Here is a 20,723-nt window from a genome sequence, read left to right as displayed (position 1 = left end):
CCGATGCTGGGGTAATTTCTCAGTTCCACAATTGTGGAGATCGGGTGGTTTTGAGGTGAAGAACTCATTGAGCCATGTTCAGAGTGCAGTTTCAGCCATAAAGGAAGTTCCTTGAAGGTTGTTTGATGAAGAGCAGAAAAGGTGACAGTCTAGGGCACAAGATCAGCTGAATGAAATAGGTGCAGAATGGCCCCCTGATCCAACTAGTCTGTGGTGTTTTTTGTCAGTCTATCAGAATATGGGTCTCATCATGTCGTATGCAGTACCAATAAGCCCTATTTTTGAACCTTCCCCATTGCATGCAAATTTTGCACAATCGTGGAATGATCACAGACCCTTGCAGGTCCTTCTGAATGTGGAGGGTCACTAATGTCAAAAGATCCTTAAAATGAAAAAACAATTTTCTTGCCGTGCTCTGTCCAGTGGCGTTATCCTCATATATGCACAGCGGCTGCCTTCACTGCTTTCACTCCTCTATTCAGAGTAATATGTCAGAAATGTTCTGATTTCTCCACTTGGCACTCCATTTTCTAGCATCCACAGCTCCAGTCAGTATCTCCAAATGACCAAATGGCAATATGTGGACTCAAATAGAAACATCAATATCTGAACCATAGCAACCAGAATATCAACATATGAAATGAAGACACTACAAACGTATGCACTGAGCTAATATAAATACAATATCATTGCAGGTCCCTGGGTATGGTTACTGTATAGTTATTTTCTTTGATCACAACACAATCTAAACACCCATACCACAACATGGACATTCGATCTCTTACATGGATGAGCCAAAGCATTTTGACCACTTTCCACTGTTAGAAAGATGCTGCCTTGTGGTACTGGAGGCACTTGCCACTACGAAACAAGTGGAGCAGAGGTGATGAAGGAATCATTCTAGTAACTAAACAGGTTGCAAATGGGGAAGTGTTTTGATGTAAAGTGACTTTGACAAATGTCAGAGAGTTACGTCTCAGCACCCGGAAATAACAGATCCAGCAAGTTATTCACATGCTACTTTAGTGAGCATCCATAGAAAGTAGCTGAAGGTTGAGTGAAACATGAGTAGGCATGAAGGTACTGGACATCCACATCTCACCACGGAATGTGGAGGTTGCAGACTTGCCCACATTGTAAAGCAGGATAAACAGCAGTCTGCGGTAGATCTGATGGTAAAATACATTGCTGTTTTGGGCACAGAGGTAACTATAGATCCATAATAATCACAACTGTTCTGTCTAAAATAGTAGGAGCAGTGATTAAAGACAGAATTATAAACTTCATAGAGAAACAAAATATTTTACATATAGCACAATATGCATTTAGAAAGGGGAGATCCAGCAAGAGTGTAGTAGCAAATTTTGTAACACACACCACTGAGGAACTGGATCATCAAAGGAAAGTATCTAGTGTACGTTTAGACCTTTCAAAAGCTTTTGATTGTGTCTGTCACGAAATTCTTTTAGAAAAACTAGATTGCTATGGCATAAAAGGAAAAGCTGCGGACATTATAAAAACCTTTGTTGAAAACAGACAACAGTGTGTCAAAATAAAACCTAAATCTGGAAATATACAGGAAAATGTCTACTCTGATTTCCTGGAGGTAAAATTTGGAGAAGCTCTGAGTTCAATACTAGGGCCTCAGCTCTTTATCTAGTATATAAATGACATGTCCACTGCAGTATATGAAAAAGTGATTATGTATGCTGATGCCACAACTTTAATAGTATGTAGTGACTTAATGGAGGATTTGGGAAAAAGAACCAGTGAAAATCTGGAAATGACAGAATGGTATTTTAGAGAAAATAATTTATTGATCAACAGAAAGAAAACTGTGTGTACAAAATTTGAAAAAAAAAACAGAACTAATGGCCCAGAGGAATTCATTCTGAGCATTGAAGGTGCAAATTTAGAAGAAGTGGACTGTAATAGGTTTGTGGGAACAGAGGTGGACAAATTTCTGACAGGGGAAATCACACCGATAAAATCTTAAAAAAAAAAAAAAAATAAGTACAAATATATTCTTAATGAAAAGAATGGGCTGTACAATGAACATACAAACATTGCTTCTGATTCATATTCCTTATTTGCCGTTGACCACATGCAGTGAAATAGGATTTATAATGATGTCAAGATGCATAAGAAGTTACTACTGGGTGATCAAAAAGTCAGTATACAATTGGAAACTTAATAAACCACGGAATAATGTAGATGGAGAGGTAAAAATTGACACACATGCTTGGAATGACATGGGGTTTTATTAGAACTAAAAAAAACACCCCATATTGCTAGACGCATGAAAGATCTCTTGTGTGCGTCGTTTGGTGATGATCGTGTGCTCAGCCGCCACTTTCGTCATGCTTGGCCTCCCAGGTCCCCAGACCTCAGTCCGTGCGATTATTGGCTTTGCGGTTACCTGAAGTCACAAGTGTACCGTGATCGACCGACATCTCTAGGGATGCTGAAAGACAACATGCGGCGCCAATGCCTCACCATAACTCCGGACATGCTGTACAGTGCTGTTCATAACATTATTCCTTGACTGCAGCAATTGTTGAGGAATGATGGTGGACATATTGAGCATTTCCTGTAAAGAACATCATCTTTGCTTTTTCTTACTTTGTTATGCTGATTATTGCTATTCTGATCAGATGAAGCACCATCTGTTGGACATTTTTTGAACGTTTGTATTTTTTTGATTCCAATAAAACCCCATGTCATTCCAAGCATGTGTGTCAATTTGTACCTCTCTATCTACATTATTCCGTGATTTGTACTGACTTTTTGATCACCTGGTATATTAGTTAGTGTTTACATTACAAGTACAAATTATTTATGCTACAGTAATCAGTTGTACAGTATTGCAATCATAGACTTAAAACTCAATTTCTATGTTACAAGTGGCAAAGAATATTCTGTAAGACTGTAGTATGGATTGTCTATGAACCATTTGTGTAGTTTACTTTTAAAATTAATGAAAGATGCATTGAGTGCAGTATGTGGTAATTTGTTAAATAATTTCAAACAGTTCATTTTGTGAGAGTTGCCTGTTTTTGTCAGCCTATGCCTAGGAATGTCAATATTCTCTTTGTTTCTGGTGTCATGAAAGTGTGTGTTCTCTCTGGTGTTAAACTTTGTTCTGTTCTTTTTTACATATATCAGTGATGCATAAATATAAAGATTTATTACTGTCATTGTTTTCATTTTGATGAACAGGGGATGGCAGTGTTTCCTTGGACCAACCTTTTACATTATTTGTAGCACCTTTTTCTGCAGCAGTAGTACATCACTGACATGACATGAGTGGCCCCATAGTAACAGCCCATAAGGTATATGAGACTGAAAATGTCCAAAGTAAGCTGTTCTGAGATATTTGTTACTCACTAGATCAGATGGTTTCCAGATGAGATAGGACACCCTTGATAACTTCTTGTAGTCTGGAATCAATGTGTATTCCAAGCAGTTTTATGGATTTTGGTTCTACCTTGTTAGCCAGTCCAAACTGCAGATGCTGAGTTTTCTCTGGATTACATAGGAGTTTGTTAGCTGAGAACCAGTTTAGTGTTAAAGTGAGAGTGTCCTGCGATTTTTGGTGTAGCTTTGATAAATCTCGATCTGTGCCGATTAAGGTTGCATCATCGGCTTAGCAGATAAGACTTGGGCCCAACATAAGATAGCAAATCATTAATTGCAACAAAGAAGAAGGAAGGACAGAGCACAGAACCCTGAGGTACATCAGATGTGACATTATTCATAGAAGAGTGTCTATTTTGAATTGGCACAAATTGTCTCCTGTTATTTAGATAAGAGTTGATTATTTTAACTCTGTATTATTTATATCATAATACTTCAGTTTGGCTAGTAGGATGTCAAATGGGACACAGTCAAATGCCTTACTCAGATCACAAAGTTCAAGTGGGACTCTTTGTTTATTTTCAAATGCAGTTAATGTCTGATTAACTATGTCAAGGACAGCAAAGGGGATATTTTTTCCTTGTCGAAAACCATGCTGTCTATTACAGAGAAGGTCATACTTTTCAAAATAGTTACTTAGCTGTTTGTGGAAAATTGCTTCAAATATTTTGGAAAAGACTGGTACAATAGACATTGGTCCATAGTTTTCAGGGAGGTGTTCCCCCCCCCCCCCCCCCCCCTTTGATATAGGTATAACTTCAGAAATTTTGAGCTGATCAGGGAAAACTCCAAATTCTAGGCATTTATTAATAATAAAAGCAAGTGGATTGCAAATGAGGTGTATTGTTCTTTTTACTGTGTAGTTAGATAGCCAGTAGTAGGCCATACTTTTCAAGTTTGAAAATTTTCTAACAATATTTATGATATCTGTGAGTGTGACAGGGTCCCAGTGAAATTCATGACCTTTAGGTAGCTGATCAGCAAGTATATTAATTGCTGGTATGTCTGTTTAATTTTTGATTTTAATTCATTTACTGTAGTTGTAAAATATTTATTGGCCTCTTCTGGCTTGAGTAGAACATCTTGTGTTTGGGTAGAAGTATGTTCTTGTTTTATAATATGCCAAGCAGCCTTGCATTTGTTTGGGGCTCGTCCTATGTAATTTTCATAGGCAGCTTGTTTGGCAAGTTTAAGGTTTTTTACATTTCAGGTAGTCTTTATAATAAGTATCATTTTGTTCTGTCCCACATTTGCCATTGTTTTTATATGTTTTGTACAGTGAAAGAATCTTTTCCCGGATACTAGCAAGGTCATCAGTGTACCATTTAAGCTCTTTACCTTTTCTATTTCATTTACCTAGTACTGTTTCTTGTCATTGGTGAACAAGAGTACCATACGCCAGTATATGCCTTAAAGAAATTATTAAATTCAGTTTCAACAGTTGATTGATCTGTGTCATATTCATAAACAAAGTCCCAGTATACTTTCTGAGGGAGTCTGTGAATATCTTGACATATTCCTCTTCATGACCTCTAACCCACGTTATGGTTGGCTATTTATTTGCAACCTTGTAATTCTTATCTGACTGTGTATACTGGTGTGTTAGGAGTAGAGGATTGTGATCTGCAAAACATTCATCTGCAGTGCTTACACTGTATAGGTCTCCTAAAAATTAACTATAATATTGTCCAAACAGGCATTTCCAGGTATTGAGCTATTGTTAGTGTAATAAAGATTAAGTTATCTGAGTAGGTTTAAGAATGTTTTTGTGTTGAGTTCCTATGTGTCTAGCCAGTCAATGTTGAAATCACAACGTATTGCTACATTTGTTTTGAGTTTTAAGATTTTTCTCATCATCTGTTCAAATTTCTCTAAAAATAAGTTAACATCACCATTTGGAGATCTATACAAGCTAACAATTACAATATTTTGGTCTATTAGTCTTATACAAGTAAATTCACTATTTAATTCTGAGGAGTATGAAATTACATCTATTTTAGAGAACTGTATACACCGTCTGATAAATATTGCGGCCTCTCAATTTTTTCTCTCATTTCTACACATTATAGCTGCCAGAATGTACTCATTGGGTATGAACAAATCTACCTGATATTCTGTAAGCCAATGTTCTGAGACACATAGTACATCACATTTTTTTTTTTTATTTTACAAAAATGTTACAGCTCTACCAGCTTCTTCCTAATGCTGCAAATGTTGACTTGCAGGATGGTAAGTGGGCCTACTTTACATCTATTTTGTTCCCTCTCTGAGCCATTAATATCTTACTTTTACTTTTGTGTATTTTAACTTTCTCTTCAGGAAGCTTGTCCTTATTTTCGGACAAAATCCTGTAACATTTGGTCTGCTTTAGCACTTTCCCTGTAAAGGAGCACCTAGCACAATTATGATGTTGTTTTCGTGAAATATTTCTTCTGTAGCCTGGTTTATAGTTGTGATAAGTTCCCTTTGGCATGCTGATTCAGGTGCATACCATGTCCAGTGAAACTGTTCCTTTCATAGCCACTAATATATATAATTTTACGTTTGTAAACTTAGCACAAAAAAATCTCAGTTTATTATTAGTTTGCCTAATTTCTTTATTGACACATGGCCAATCAGGTAGGTCATACCTGAGTGGCAGAGTGACTACAATAAAATTGGTGAAATGTAAGTATTGTATTACTAAGATCAGTTTCTTGATGAATCTGCTGGCATTGTTTTTGTTTACGTCGTTTGCACCTCCGATCAGAACTACACAGTCCTTTTTTGTGTTCGGAGCATTCATTGTTTATACCAGCAGTAACTGTGTCGAAATTTGCCCCCGGTTTTTCTTCACTGTAAATACTTATATTGTTCCCAGCCTGCATTGACATTAGATTTGAGATGTATTGTGCATGGCTGTCCCCAAATAATTTCACCTCACGTTTCTGCGAACACTGCTGCACTTTCAAGTCAATTATCTTGTATTCGTTAGCAATCGAGTGCTGAACAGTCTTTTTTTCACGCGGTATTTTGTAAAATTCTTCAAGATGCAGTGCAGTGAATTTATTGGTCACAGTTATTTTGCTGACTCTTGTTGATTTTCTCCTGCACAATACTCAAGGAGACGATGTTTTTTGCTCAGTGCCATGTATCTGTACTTGAAGTGTGGAAGTCTTAGGATGGGATTCTTTTCCACACAGTCTTTTTTCTAAGTCACTGTATTTTTCACTGAGAGCAATGTACCTATTGTTTAAAGCACCGATATCAGTCTGAAGCACTTTTATTATTTCATCTTTGTCCCTGAAGCGTTTATGATTTATCATTCATGTAGTTCTGTGACACAGATTCAGCATGTCCAAGTAAAGTCATCTGTTACAAATTCTACACACACTTTTGAGCATTTCTCGTGGAACCAGCGTCAACACTCTGTGCACTGAGTTCCTTTTGTCACCCACTTTACACTTCTTATCACTATTAATTGCATTTTTGCTGTGACAGTTTTAACTAACAACGTTAACCAGCACCATCTTGAAACCTATGAGCTAGAAATGTACTTAAGATTTATCTTCCCACACTGTACTATATACCAATATTGGGAGGAGCGGCAGATTAAAACTTTAAAAAAAGGCATCAGATGCCTAACCTAACATCATGGGAATTATGCAAAGACTAATTCAAAGAATTGCAGATATTGACTGTGCCAAGTTTGTACATATATGACAATACTTGTTTTAATGGTAAGTTGCACAGCACATCAAAACAGAGATATACCGGTATAGGACCACAACACAAGAACAAGAGATAACTACCATATTTGCAGCAAAAGATTGAAAATGACAAACAGGAACCCTACAAATGCAGGAAGCTTATTTTATAACAGACTGTCACTTAGCATAAAGAACATAGAGGAAGTGAGCACCAGAAACGAAACTGAAGGAACATCTCATCTCCAGATGTTGGTGCTAGGTGAAGAAGTAGTTGTAGGCAAATCCATAGGACAAATGTAAAGTTGGAAATGCAGAAAAAACACTTTCTTTTTCACTTGTAGACAAAGTTCTCGAGAGAAGGAAAACAGTGTAGTGCTGAAAATATGAAAGAAAATGTACAGTCTTAGTGTATTGGGTGCAAATATCATTTAAATGATTTTTTACTATGTGTATATGTCTGAATATTTTCTGCACTATGGTCAACTTAAATGAACTAAAACATTAGTTTTCATTTTGTCTAAATATTAGCATTTTCAGGCAGCATGGCAAAAATATGTAACTTTGCAGAATTTCCTGAAGTATGCAAGACTGCTGCATAAATGAATGTAGGCTATAAGTATATTTCATCATTGTGTATTAATATTGATCCTCTATAATGCATTAATTAGAAAAAAACTCTTTTTATTTGTCAATGACAAATTTCTAAGAAATTTCTTTTATTCTATACAAAACTGTAAACATGGCATGTCTAATATAATAGTAACATTTGATCTATGGACAAAAAATAAACTAAACAAGTGTTTCAAAGCACACAGGCCAGTGCATTTGAACCTAGATCTCCACTGTAGATGAATCCTACATGTTCCCATGTTGATTTAATGAATCCCTGATTGATTACAATTATAGCGGGCATGGCATCCTGACTGGATCATGGATCAATGGAAACATGTCTCCTTGTTGTACAAGGTTGATAGTTGTATCTGGATATTCTTTCATCCAGATGAACGGCTGCTTGAAACACACTGTACTGCAGGCACAGGCTAGAAAAGGCAATATTATTCTAAGAGGAGCATTCACCAGGGCTGCTGTGGTACCTGTGGAACTAACTGAAGGCACCATAATGAGTGCGAGCCATATGAGCATTATTGCAGACCACTCCGCATTACTTCACAGTTAATGTGCTCAGTCAACAGTGGTAGCATCTTCCGTCAGGATAACTGTCCATGTCACAGGGCCAGAATTGTGCCACAATAGTTTGAGGAGCATGACAGTGAGCTCACACTGATGTCTCAGCTGCCAAATTCACAGCGGAACACATCTGGAAGGCTAGTGTGTGCTACTAAACCACTGGCATCAATTTGTGGGAATTACATACCTCTTCATTGACATTGAGTTCCTTATACCTCTGGAAACCTACCAGAGACTTGTCAAATCCATGCCACAAACAATCACTGCTGTATTGCTTTCCAACAATGGACCAACACACTATTAAGGTGCATGGTCATAATGTTTTGGCTCAACAGGACATGACACTACATGTTCTAATTGCACACATTTACAGGCAGGATCAAATCCCTGATCTCTGTAATGCTAACCTGGGCTGTGAAAGCCGGTGTGCCACAGCGCTGATGACCGGTAAGGAACTGGTGAGTTGACTAAGAGCATGTAGACGAGAAGTTTACAGCATAACATTTTACCAGGACTTGTGAGGATGGCTGGGATATTGAAGTTCTAGGTGTGGGTGGTGGACGAATTAACAACTAGTAGTAGCAGCAGTAGCCATGTGAAGGTCTAAGTTCTCTTTGCAGGCACAACTTTTCAAGTGTCAGAAATCATTTCATGGTGTCAATTTGTAGCTGCAATTTCTCTGCTACTGTGAAGGCTAAAAATCCATATTGGCCAATTCTTTACTAGTATTTGGACATATTCAACAACATTACTGGGTAAAATGAGGTGTAACAAACAGTCATTGAAGTTAAGAATCTTACCATCACAATCATCAGCCACTCAGGCACATTACAGTTTGTTGTATCTTAAAGACTACATGTTCCACTACTCCGCTACACAAAATAAATTATTGAAGGACTAGCAAGATAGCAAGAAAGGTGTGAACTCAGTGAGAATCGAAAATGATTGAATTATGACTTACTCCACAGACATAATGGAGTATTCTAGGCCAGATGCTTACATTGGAATAATTGTTTAAAACCTATCTGATCTTCAGTGGAAATGTAAACAGGACCTCTTAATACCACATTTAATCACAGGCTTTTGAAATGGAGATATCCAGGATAATTAACACAGCATGTTAATATTTTAGTAATCTCCTGTGACTTATCTTCCAGTCTCCCACCACCTTCTAAAATCTCACCATCTGGCCCGTCTGGCCACAAAGGTACATTCCCCTCATAACTCAGTACCACCCAAGACTGGAGCAACTGAATTACATTCTCTGTCAGGTTTTCAACTACAAGAATCAAGAATTTTATTCAACATAGATCATTTTACAATGATATTGGCTTTCTCATATAGAATAACAAAATAAACAAGTGTCAGTACATTATAGAATACATTTCAAGCATGACAGTGTACCAAATTACACCAGGATAGCTTCTCAAAGTCAATGCAATAAGCTATACTATAATCTAATATAATATAGTATTGTATTGTTTACACTATGTAATTACACAGCACATAATAATATGTTTAACTACAGACAGATGCTAATATCCTCCTCAGGCATCTCAAAGAATTCTTTAATGTCATAATAGAATGGATGATCTGACAGCCAGCTGTACCACTTAATTTAAAAAAAAAATTATATCCATAGAATGAACATGAACTGGCAGTTTATTGAACATTTTGAGTGGGTTAACTTTGTGGGAATTTCCTGTTCTTGCTAATCTGTGGTGTGGTATGTCTAAATTACACTTAGCCCTGGTGTTGTGTTCATGTATTTCCTCTCTGGCAATAACTTCTGAAATATTATTTTTAATATAGGGTACAGACACATAGATGTATAAATTTATAATCGTTAGTATTCTGAGTCTGGAAAAAAGAGGACGACAGTGCTCCCTATGACCTCTTTTACATATTATGCATAAGACTTTTTTTTGTAATTTCAAGATGTTCTTGATGTGAGGGGAGTGCCCCCATATAGTCAGACCATATGAAACATGTGACTGGAATAGCCCAAAGTATGTCACCCTGAGGTACTCCAAGCTCACTACCGCCCTTAGTTTCAAGATAAGGTATGCCACCCAAGATATTTTTTCACATACGTAATTGACATGTTCCTCCCAGTAGAGTTTAGAGTCAATGTGAATATACAAGAGTTTTACCAACTTATTGCCTACTTCATTTGATGTTCTCATTAAAAGGTGTTGGGCTTTATCAGGATTGCACAGGAGCTTATTGGCTGGAAACCAGTCCAGGCCCTTATCAAGTGTTTCTTTTGTTCGTTTATAAATGTAATGTATACACCAATGTAACAGTATATTAATGTAATATCATTTTGTCCAACATCTAAGGTATGGTATATATACCACAAAGATTCAGGACGTAAATAAATAAATAAATAAATAAATAAATATTCAGATCTGAAATGTTCTGATGTGTGGTAAGTAGTGCTGTATCGTCAGCATAACACATGACAGGGTGGGCTATGTTTTTAGGTAAATCATTAATAGCTGTCTGCCCCGGTAGCTGAGTGGTCAGCATGACAGACTGTCAATCCTAAGGGCCCGGGTTCGATTCCCGGCTGGGTCAGAAATTTTCTCCGCTCAGGGACTTGGTGTTGTGTTGTCCTAATCATCATCATTTCATCCCCATCAACATGCAGGTCGCCGAAGTGGCATCAAATCAAAAGACCTGCACCAGGCGAACAGTCTACCTGATGGGAGGCCCTAGGCACACGACATTTCCATTAATAGCTACAATGAAGAAGAAGGGTCCAAGGATAGACCCTTGTGGTACACCTGTGCTGATTTCCATTATGCAAGAATTTACATTTTTGACTGAAACGAATTGGTTTGGTTACTTAAATAAGAATTTATCACTGCTAAAGTGCTTCCTGTCACCCCATGAAACTCTAGTTGCCCCAGTAGTACACCAACAGGAATGCAATCCAAAGCTTTGCTTAGGTCACATAATACCAGTGATACCATGTTACTGTTTTCAAAAGCTGTTAAGGTTTGGTCAATGATTTCCAAGATGGCCACTGTTTTGTTTTTCCCTTTGCGAAAACCAAACTGATTGATACATAGGATATTGTGTTTTTCAAAGAAGTTGCTTATTTGTGTGTGTATCAGTGCCTCAAATATCTTTGAGAATATTGGAACAATGGAGACTGGTCTTTAGCTTTGGGGAAGATGTTTGTCCCCAATTTTAAAAACTGGGACGACTTTTGATACCTTAAGTGCATCTGGAAAAACTCTCAAGTTCTACACATTTATTAAAACTAAAAGCTAATAGTTTGGCGATTGAGTGTATTGTCTTTCTAATTATGTTATTTGATAACCAATAACAGTCCATACTTTTAGAACCTGAAAATTTGGATACAGCTTTTATAACATCAGCAGGTGTGACAGCCCTCCACTGAAATGCCAGGTTAACAGACAGTGGTGTTCCAACAGGGTCCATTGCAGATGAATTTGTTACTTTAATACTGTTACTTATTTCTTTAACTGAGTTTAAAAAGTATTGATTTAATTCCTCAGGTTCAAGCAGAGCTGTTTCTGTACATTTTGGTGTATTCTCTTGTTTTATTGTTTGCCATGCTGCCTTGCATTTATTGGGAGCCCTTTCTATATAGTTTTCCACTGCTTGCTTTTTTGCCAGAAGAAGTTTAGCTTTGTAGTATTTTTTGCATTTCAGATATGACCTATGAATGTTCATGCTCTGTTTTGCTCCTTGATTGGCAGCTTGCTTATCTAGTACTGCATATGCATGTTTCCTCTAATGTCTGCCAGCTCTTCTGTAAACTAGTTCAGACTTTTCTTTTTCATTTCACTTGGATATCTAATTTTTTTTACTGTCGAACAAGAATACCATAAATCTGTGTACTTTTTAAAAAGTTATCAAAGGTAATTTCAGCTTCCCTTTTTCCAGATTGACAATTATATATAAAGTCCCAATCTGCACTTCCTAATCTATCAACAAACATACTTATGTATTATTCCTTTTGTCCTTGTACCATTACTACTTTAGGTTCTTCCGTTTTAACTGGCTTCCTCTTACAGAGTGTAAGGAGAAGTGGCTCATGATCTGCAAATCCACTTCCTGCAAGTCTGACTGTAATATCTTCCCTCTAGTTGTGCCCTGAAATGAGAAATGCCCTGACTACTATCCTTTCCACTGCCATCCAACGAACCCCCACAATATACTCATCCATCCTTACACAACCCCTGCTCCCAACCCCTTACCTCGTGGCTCATACCCCTGCAATAAACCTAGATATAAGACATGTCCCATACATCCTCCAACCACCACCTACTCCAGTCCAGTCACTAACATCACCTATCCCATCAAAAGCAGGGGACCTGTGAAACCAGTTGTGTGGTCTACAAGCTAAGCTGCAACCACTGTGCAGCATACTATGTAGGCATGACACCCAACAAGCTGTCTGTCTGCATGAATGGCCACTGACAAACTGTGGCCAAGAAACAAGTGGACCACCCTGTTGCTGAACACACTGCCAAACATGACATCCTTCATTTCAATGACCGCTTCACAGCCTGTACCATACAGATCCTCCCCACGAACACCAGCTTTTCTGAATTATGCAGGTGGGAACTTTCCCTGCGATACATCCTACATTCCCGTAACCCTCCTGACCTCAACCTTCGTTAGTCACTGTCCTCACCCACCCAGCCCCTTCCCTGTTCCCATTCCAGCATTACACAGTCATCATTCCACCACCACATGCAGTTTTTTAATTCTCTGCTTTGTGATACCACCCCTCCCCCACCCCCACCCCTCCCATCTCTCCCCTGCCCTCCGTCTGACCTGCAGCACTTCACTGTCTGCCACCCCTGCCATACTATCCCTCCTCGTCCCCAGCCTGCTCCTTACCTCCACCCAGTCGCCACTCCCATCATGCATTGGTGCTGCTGCTCGCAGTGTGGTTTCAGTTGCCTGAGACTGCAGTCATGTGTGTGTGTGTGTGTGATCTATTTTTGACGAAGGCCTTAATGGCCAAAAGCTTTATTTGTGACAGTCTTTTTATTGTGCCTATCTGCAACTCAGCACCTCCACTATGTGGTGAGTACAACTTTCCTTTTCATAATATAATAACATAATATCCTGATGTAATTGATAGTTCATTGGCTGACAATTTCATCTCCACATAAAATACTTTGATGACTGTCCCAGACAACTAAAATTAGTTGTTAAAAATATTATACACCAAAATAGAATTATCAAGTGCTTGCACATTCAGCTGCATTGTGATATGAGCTATTGTAGCATGAGATGAGTGACATTGTGAAGGGGTTCACCACAGGCAATGTTGGTATGAAAGTTACAAAAATGTGAGAAATAAGAATGTATTTAATTAATAGAATGTCAAAAGTGTGACAGAACAAAGTAAAGTTTAATCAACAGACATTTCAGAGGCAGAAGTCACCAAAACATTAATTATACTTGTTTAAAAATAAGGGAAACATCGAAATGTATTCTACATCAACAATGCATGTGCCTAGCCCCACACTCACTCAATAATAAAATTGTGCAAGCTTTGCGAGGGCAGATTAATCGTTCCAGAACTTCACTGGTTTTGGATCCCATTCGTGAGGTAGTCAGCAGTGTGGAGTTCTGGAGGGACTCATGCAAATTAATTTGGTACCTGCACAGAAAAGAATTCTCTTTCTCAGTACAAAGCATGTCCACTACATTCTTCTGAGCTGTGTGCTCCACCCGTTAGAAGAGTTTGTCTCAGTTGTCGATATACTGATTTTCTAATAAGAGACAACTGACCTGTCAGATTTTATTGGTCACATTAGCCAACTGATAGTATGACTGTTTGCAGACTTGAGACTTGCTTCTGCAGCTTAAAAGTTCTAATTGTGAGTAGCTTATGCTGCTGAGATGCACTTCCCCTATTGTGCAGAGGGCACACCACTAGCATTGTTCCCTCCTTTACTGTGCCAGCTACACAGGCAGGAGCCAAGCTATTTTGTGCACATTCTAGCAGCCAATAGGTTCTCTGACACATCTGTTTGCACTCAATCTTTCTGTGGCCTACGGCATACATTTCTCGAGTGTGAGAATCGTAGCCAGAGCCTCAGACTGGTTGCTACCAGTGTGTTTAACAGTACAGTTTGTGTTGTACCTGTTTCAATATCTCTTAGGTTTCTACTCTGTGAAAAAGAGTCCAAATAACAACTCGGTGATGTCACATTTATTGAGAGACTGTGCACTGCTAATAATAAATGTGACCGTGCAACTCAGAAGTTGAATCAGATATGTTTTTTATTATCTTTGAATTATTTGTCAATTCTAAGTAGGGATTATGCCTTAATATAAAAATCATAGAATTTCTGGTTTATGGGAAATATTATCTGTGACTTTGCAGTGATTGCTTCCCATTTTCCCGTTTCCCAATGATGCTTGGCATGCTGATAATAATGTAGGATAAAATAATGGTATGAGGAGGAAAGTAGGACAGTATGCAGACACTTACCAGGCAGTGACATTTTTATTAACGAGGTCAGCCATCTTGCGGAGCCCACCGAGGCGGTCGAGCAGGACATCCATGGTGTTGGGCGTCAGCTCGGCCATCGCCGCCCAGGGCCCAGTCGGTGGGCTGCAGGAAGATCAGTGTGGCATGTAGTCAACACTTACTCTACAACTGCTCACAATAATAAAGATAACTGCTATGCTTGAACTACTGTGGCTGACACTTTTGACTGGAGACTGGAACTTAGTGAAGCGCTCGATACATTCACATTTTGTAATAAAAAGATTGATTTTTCCAGAGTTCAGAAGTTTAATTTGCTGTTGTGTAATGATATAACATTACTAAAAGTTAATAATGTATTTTTACTTTACTCTGATTTTAGTTCAACAATAAATCACCTGTACAAATGGGCATGCATTGAAGCTGAATATTAGCCAATTAATATTATTTCAAAATTAAAACAAACATACCAAATATAGAGTTTTTGACAGTCTATATTACTAAATGGTTAGTCTGTTTCACAGTTCGCGGTCTCAGTTCCACGATGTCTGGCTATGGCTTCCGTGGACAAAAATAAATAAATAAAATGATTTTTTAATATTTCAATTAATTATTGACTGAATTAAAAATGATGTGCTGATCTACTCATTAAGAGGTATAATCTCATGTTCAAGATTTAACACAATAACGCTATTATTACAGTTAGAAACTGTGTAGATGTCTTGAAGTAGCATAACTCACTGTGCACAAATACCCAAATTTCGTTCATTAAGTATTTGAGAATGAAAGCACTTAGTGACTTCCATCAAACTGTACACACAATTTAAGATCTTTATGAAGTTTTTCCTTGTGGATATACAAAATCTGCTAAATCTGTCTAGCATGAGCATCTGCATAAATTTATGCAAGATGGAGCAATATTAAAATACTGTCAGTTTTTATATACAGTACAACTGATTCAGTGAACTTGCTCCAGGAACTAAATTTGACAAGAGCTGCAGTAAATTTATTGACCTTCAATGATTTGCAGTTACCCACTCAACAGGTTTGTGAAGGTAAATTTTTGATACCTAAAATGTGAGCATACGAGTGGAGAAACCCAGCATTGCCAAGGTATTTATAGCTGTGCAGCCACACCTGTACCCCACGGCATCTGGCCTTGTACTTAATGTTTATGATGTCATACCTCCTGAACTATGTGTCACACAATGACGTAATTTTGTAGGTCGATTTAGTGACATATGTGGATACCATTTGCAAAATGTGTTGCAAATGGAGTGAGTAGCAATGAAGTAATAAATTTAAACATCATGCTCGGTGTGGTACTTTTTTACAAATCTCAGTTTATGATGTTATACCTCCCGAACTATATGTCATACAATGATATCAGTTTGCTACAATGATATCAGTTTACACTTATGTTCAGAAGTATACATGCATACTGTCTGTAAAATGTGTCATGAATAAAGTTAGTGGTTAAGAAGCAATAAATTGTAACGTCATGCCTAATGCGGTAATCTTACCACATGAACTGTGGAAAAGTAGTAGCTGATAAATATTTTTCCAGTCATCATTTTGTATGACTTGTCAGTGAGAAAAAATCTTGCAAAAGTTTGAATGTAAATTTTATTACAAGTCGCTAAGTGCACTCTTTCTCAAACACTGTATTAATAAAGTCTGGGAATTCATGTGTCACAGGCTGCACTTCTTTGTCACCCATACCACTTTGATAGGTAAGTGTTTCTTACCCCTGCACTGATTGTTGCCTAACAGTAAAGTATATTTGTACCAAGTTTGCTTGAAATCGGTCCAGTGGTTTAGGAGGAGATGTGGAACATACGTGCATACGTACACATATACAAACACAAACACATACATGTTTCCATTTTTATTATAAGCATGGACTTATTTAGTAAATGTAAAGTAAATCTTTTTGTATTATTAATGCCTCCTTTATTGTTTTAATGACCTGAAATCTGATCTGAAACAACATCATCATATGATTAAATCAGTCATGTGGAAGAGTTGTGAAACACCACTGATACTCTTCAAGTGGAGAAACAACATACATCATCAGAAATTCTCTTATAAAACGTTGATGAATTAGCCTTTATTGCAATAATGTGTCAAGTGTGACACCACACCAAAGAAATGGCTATGCTAAATCTGCTGTTTAGTAAAATCGAAGTGCATGAAAATCTTGAAATGATGTAAAAGTCTGTATTCCAGATTCTAGGAGAGTGAGCACTTGCCTCTCTTCATGGATGACTTTGCTGTATAGAAAAACTATTGCAGAAAGAGGGTACAGGATGATCTCGGCATGCTCTGCAATGGTATAGTGTGGGCATACAGGTAGGGTCACATTAGTGAGATGCTCGGATAATTGGATAGTGGCATTAAAATGATGTGGCACTTGATGCGACCATAGTAGAAGACAGCTTTGGAGATGCCACACTGATTTCATTGTATTTCATTGCCTTTGCATTGTAACTAGCGTGTTACGGCAGTATGCCATCTCGAGGCAATGGCGCGTTAAAGATTCATCACAAACATGTTAACATGTTATGATTCCTTAACATTAAATGTCAGTTACTGGCACATCAGGGATAAAAGCCTCCGTGAAATTCTATGATAAATGATAATAATGTTAAGAGTTACATTTGTTCAGTGTACGCATTTGGCTACAGACATCGAGTTACAGTGTTGAGGGAAGTGATATCCTTCCTTATATATGCTAATGTACAAGGAGCAACAGAACTCTTCCAACAAACTTTGAGGGATTGTAGAGGGTGTCTTGAGGAACAAATTGAGTGTAAGAGCCAGTGTCTGGAAATGTCATCCAATGATGCTATGGAGTGTCAAAGTTACAGATGCCAGCTCCTGCCGCTAGGCCACCCTTTTGGCAGCAAACGTGACTTTGTATGCTGACGGACAGCAGGCAGAATGTCTCATAGTAGACAAGACAGCATTGTGGATGTTAGATGGTGCAAACACATCCACGTCTGTCACAACAATGCAGATAGTGCTAACAGTGGTGGTAGCACAGAGGAAAGATGAATACATGCAGCAGAAACACAATGCTTCTCAGCAGTTTGTCTCGTGCAGTTGTGCCACATCTTGGAGAACTTCACTTGGTCTTAGCAGTGGGTATGCATTCCGTTTATGGTGAAGTGAGAGGAAATGAGCACGCAGCTTTATACACCTATGGGTAAAGATATTCAAATATGTGTCAACCAGATTGTTCTACTTTCACGACTATTCATCATTATCTACATGAAACGGATATCAATAGACATGAAAACAGAGCATGCCATTCATGAAGCATATGCACACTTTTATTTAAAGAGGACATGTTACAGAGATTTGATGCAGCACTCATACTGTGGCACACACATTGCAAAGCAATCACGTAGCAGTTTTGAGAGTGATGCATGAGGAGGGAGGGCATCCATTTCATTTCAAGAAGGCGTAAATGCTGAGAGCCCGTGATTTTGCCCCAAGTATATAGTTTGGGCAGTGGTTTTTTCAGCATTGCGCCATGTGGCTACATTGTTTATGGATGAGGAGTCAGTCTGGAATCACGCAACCACTACGGTCACAGGTTCGAATCCTGCCTCTGTCATGGATATGTGTGATGTCCTTAGGTTAGTTAGGTTTAAGTAGTTCTAAGTTCTCGGGGACTGATGACCACAGATATTAAGTCCCATAGGGCTCAGAGCCATTTGAACCATTTTCTTTGCATTTTTTGATGAGGAGTCCTTCAGCCATGAGGGTTTCTTCAGTACTCATAATCCTCACATTTGAGCAGAAGAGAGTCCCCCCCCCCCCCACACATGAACAAGGTCATGAAAAAAGGTTCACTATAAATTTATGGGCTAGCATGGTACAAAATTACTTGATTGGCCCCTACACGCTTCCTTCTCGACTCACAGGAAGTATATGTAATGTTTGTTCAAGAAGTACTGCTGGAAGTACTGCAAGAGGTGCCACTTGCATCCTGTCGATGTATGTTGTGCCAGCATGATGGGGCACCCACACATTTCAGTTTAGTGCCAGATCCCATGTCGGACAGGTTTTTGGAGATCACTGAATTGGCTGATGTGGACTTGTCTGTCGTCTGATCTCGACCCGTTAGACTTTTTCTTGTGTGGTCAACTGAAGAATGTTGTGTATGAAAGCCCAGTGGACTCAACGATGGACTTAGATGCAAGAATACGTGCCACGTGTGTACATGTTTGGGCACACCTGATGTCTTCGAGTCAATCTGCCAGTCAGCGGTATGCAGGTGTGAGGCGTGCTGCGATGCCGAAGATAGGCATTTTGAACACCTCCTCCAGTTTTATTTAATTTCTGTAACAATAGAATAAATAGTAATTTTCACTCCTAGACAAATGTTTTCTGTTGTCTTCCATATGGAATAGTCTTATGTAGCCTCCTCTTTTCTTTGCATTCATATTTACTTCCCTTTAAATTAAGTAAAAACAGCGAATTTTCCAACACAGCTGATAGCCACAAATTGAAGTGGAGTAGTCGGCGACGGCTGCTGCTTAGGTAGACATTAATACCTGACAGTATCTTTCTGTTACATTGTGTGTACCGAAAAACATTGGAAATTTTAGAGGGTCCATGAGGAAAACAAACTACCTATGGAAAGCCATTCCCAGGACCCCCATTCAATGAGGTAACAAAGCATTGTATTCATAGGAGAGAAGATTTGTCTAACAGCAGCTAGCTCCATCTTCTCCACTGATGATTGTGACAATGAGTCCCGATCATTCAATAACAAGCAACACACCGTCTGTTGCGAGACGATCCGACTGCAGTCCATTGGCATACGAGGTCGTGTTTGCTGCCACGGGGGTGGCCTAGTTGCAGGCGCCGGAGCCTATAAAGTTGACAGTCTACGGCGTCATTGTCTGACGCTTCCAGACACAGGTTCTACTCTTAACCTGTTCCTGAAGACAACCTCTACAAAATTTGCTGGTATCATTTTGTACCATCCTTTATACACGGTGAAAATTATTTAAATTGTCAAACTGTGGGAGGTTCCACGGGACATTGAAGTTAACATTTTTGTCTAATGTCATATTTTCCTGTGAGGATTTTTTAAACCAATAGAGAACCATTTTTTCTGTATGAAAATAAATTAAACTATCGATCTCTAGGATGTTGCGTGGACAATGAAAACACATTTTTGTAGTGTGTTTTTCAGTGAAGACAAAAAGTAACAAACAAGTTTTAATTCTTTATTACTAAGAGAAAACAACATTAACAAAACACAATTACACTTGTGGTTAAAAAATGACTCCATTGACTTGTGAGCAGAGATTACAGTGGTCGGTCGCATTCTGTCTAACTTGGTCGAAGACTGCTTAAGTGTCCTTAATTCTTACTTCTGTTGATACTATCTGAGCAACCAGATCCTCTTCTGATTCAACAAGGGTTTTGTAAACAAGCTGCACATCTCTCGTCACACAAAAAAGTCCAGAGAGGTCAAACCAGGGAATCGAGCAGGGCACGGTACAGGACCACCTCTGTCAATCACCTTTTCTGGAAACCATCGGTTCAAGAAACGACGCACAGGACGACTGAAATGTGCCAGCGCCCCGTCATGCGCTGTCTTGCAGCGAGTGCAACGTCATGCAGCACATCTGGCAATGGAGCTCCAGTAATGCCTGTCATTTAATGACCTAGATAGATGGCCCAATTAAACAATCACCAACATCTACCTCCAAATTCACGTGAAACCGTAACTCATGAGCGCGAGTAGATGTAGATTAACCTCACTCAAAACACAACACGGGAACTGTGGAAGACCTCACCGCGCCCGGACGTTGCTCCACCTGAAAACAGCGCGCAAGACGGAAAAGTAGGAGGCATTTGACTCTGTTCCAGAGGCCACTGCGGAAACTTGAGTTCTGTGGATAATTATCTAAATC

At 38.6% G+C, this 20,723-nt stretch overlaps 1 protein-coding gene across 3 annotated transcripts in view; it reads right to left on the bottom strand.

Moving 5' to 3' along the window:
• Positions 1–20,723, bottom strand: part of LOC126203009 (PI-PLC X domain-containing protein 1-like) — a 419,285-nt gene that overhangs the window by 1,439 nt on the left and 397,123 nt on the right. For all 3 annotated transcript variants that reach the window (XM_049937210.1, XM_049937212.1, XM_049937211.1), the window contains one exon: positions 14,788–14,910. In XM_049937210.1, the coding sequence (XP_049793167.1) occupies positions 14,788–14,910 (123 nt within the window). The remainder of the gene's footprint in view (positions 1–14,787; positions 14,911–20,723) is intronic.

Source organism: Schistocerca nitens, chromosome 9 (genome assembly GCF_023898315.1).
Source record: "Schistocerca nitens isolate TAMUIC-IGC-003100 chromosome 9, iqSchNite1.1, whole genome shotgun sequence".
NCBI classification, from domain to species: Eukaryota; Metazoa; Arthropoda; class Insecta; order Orthoptera; family Acrididae; genus Schistocerca; species Schistocerca nitens.
This window is presented reverse-complemented; position numbering and strand designations above follow the sequence as displayed.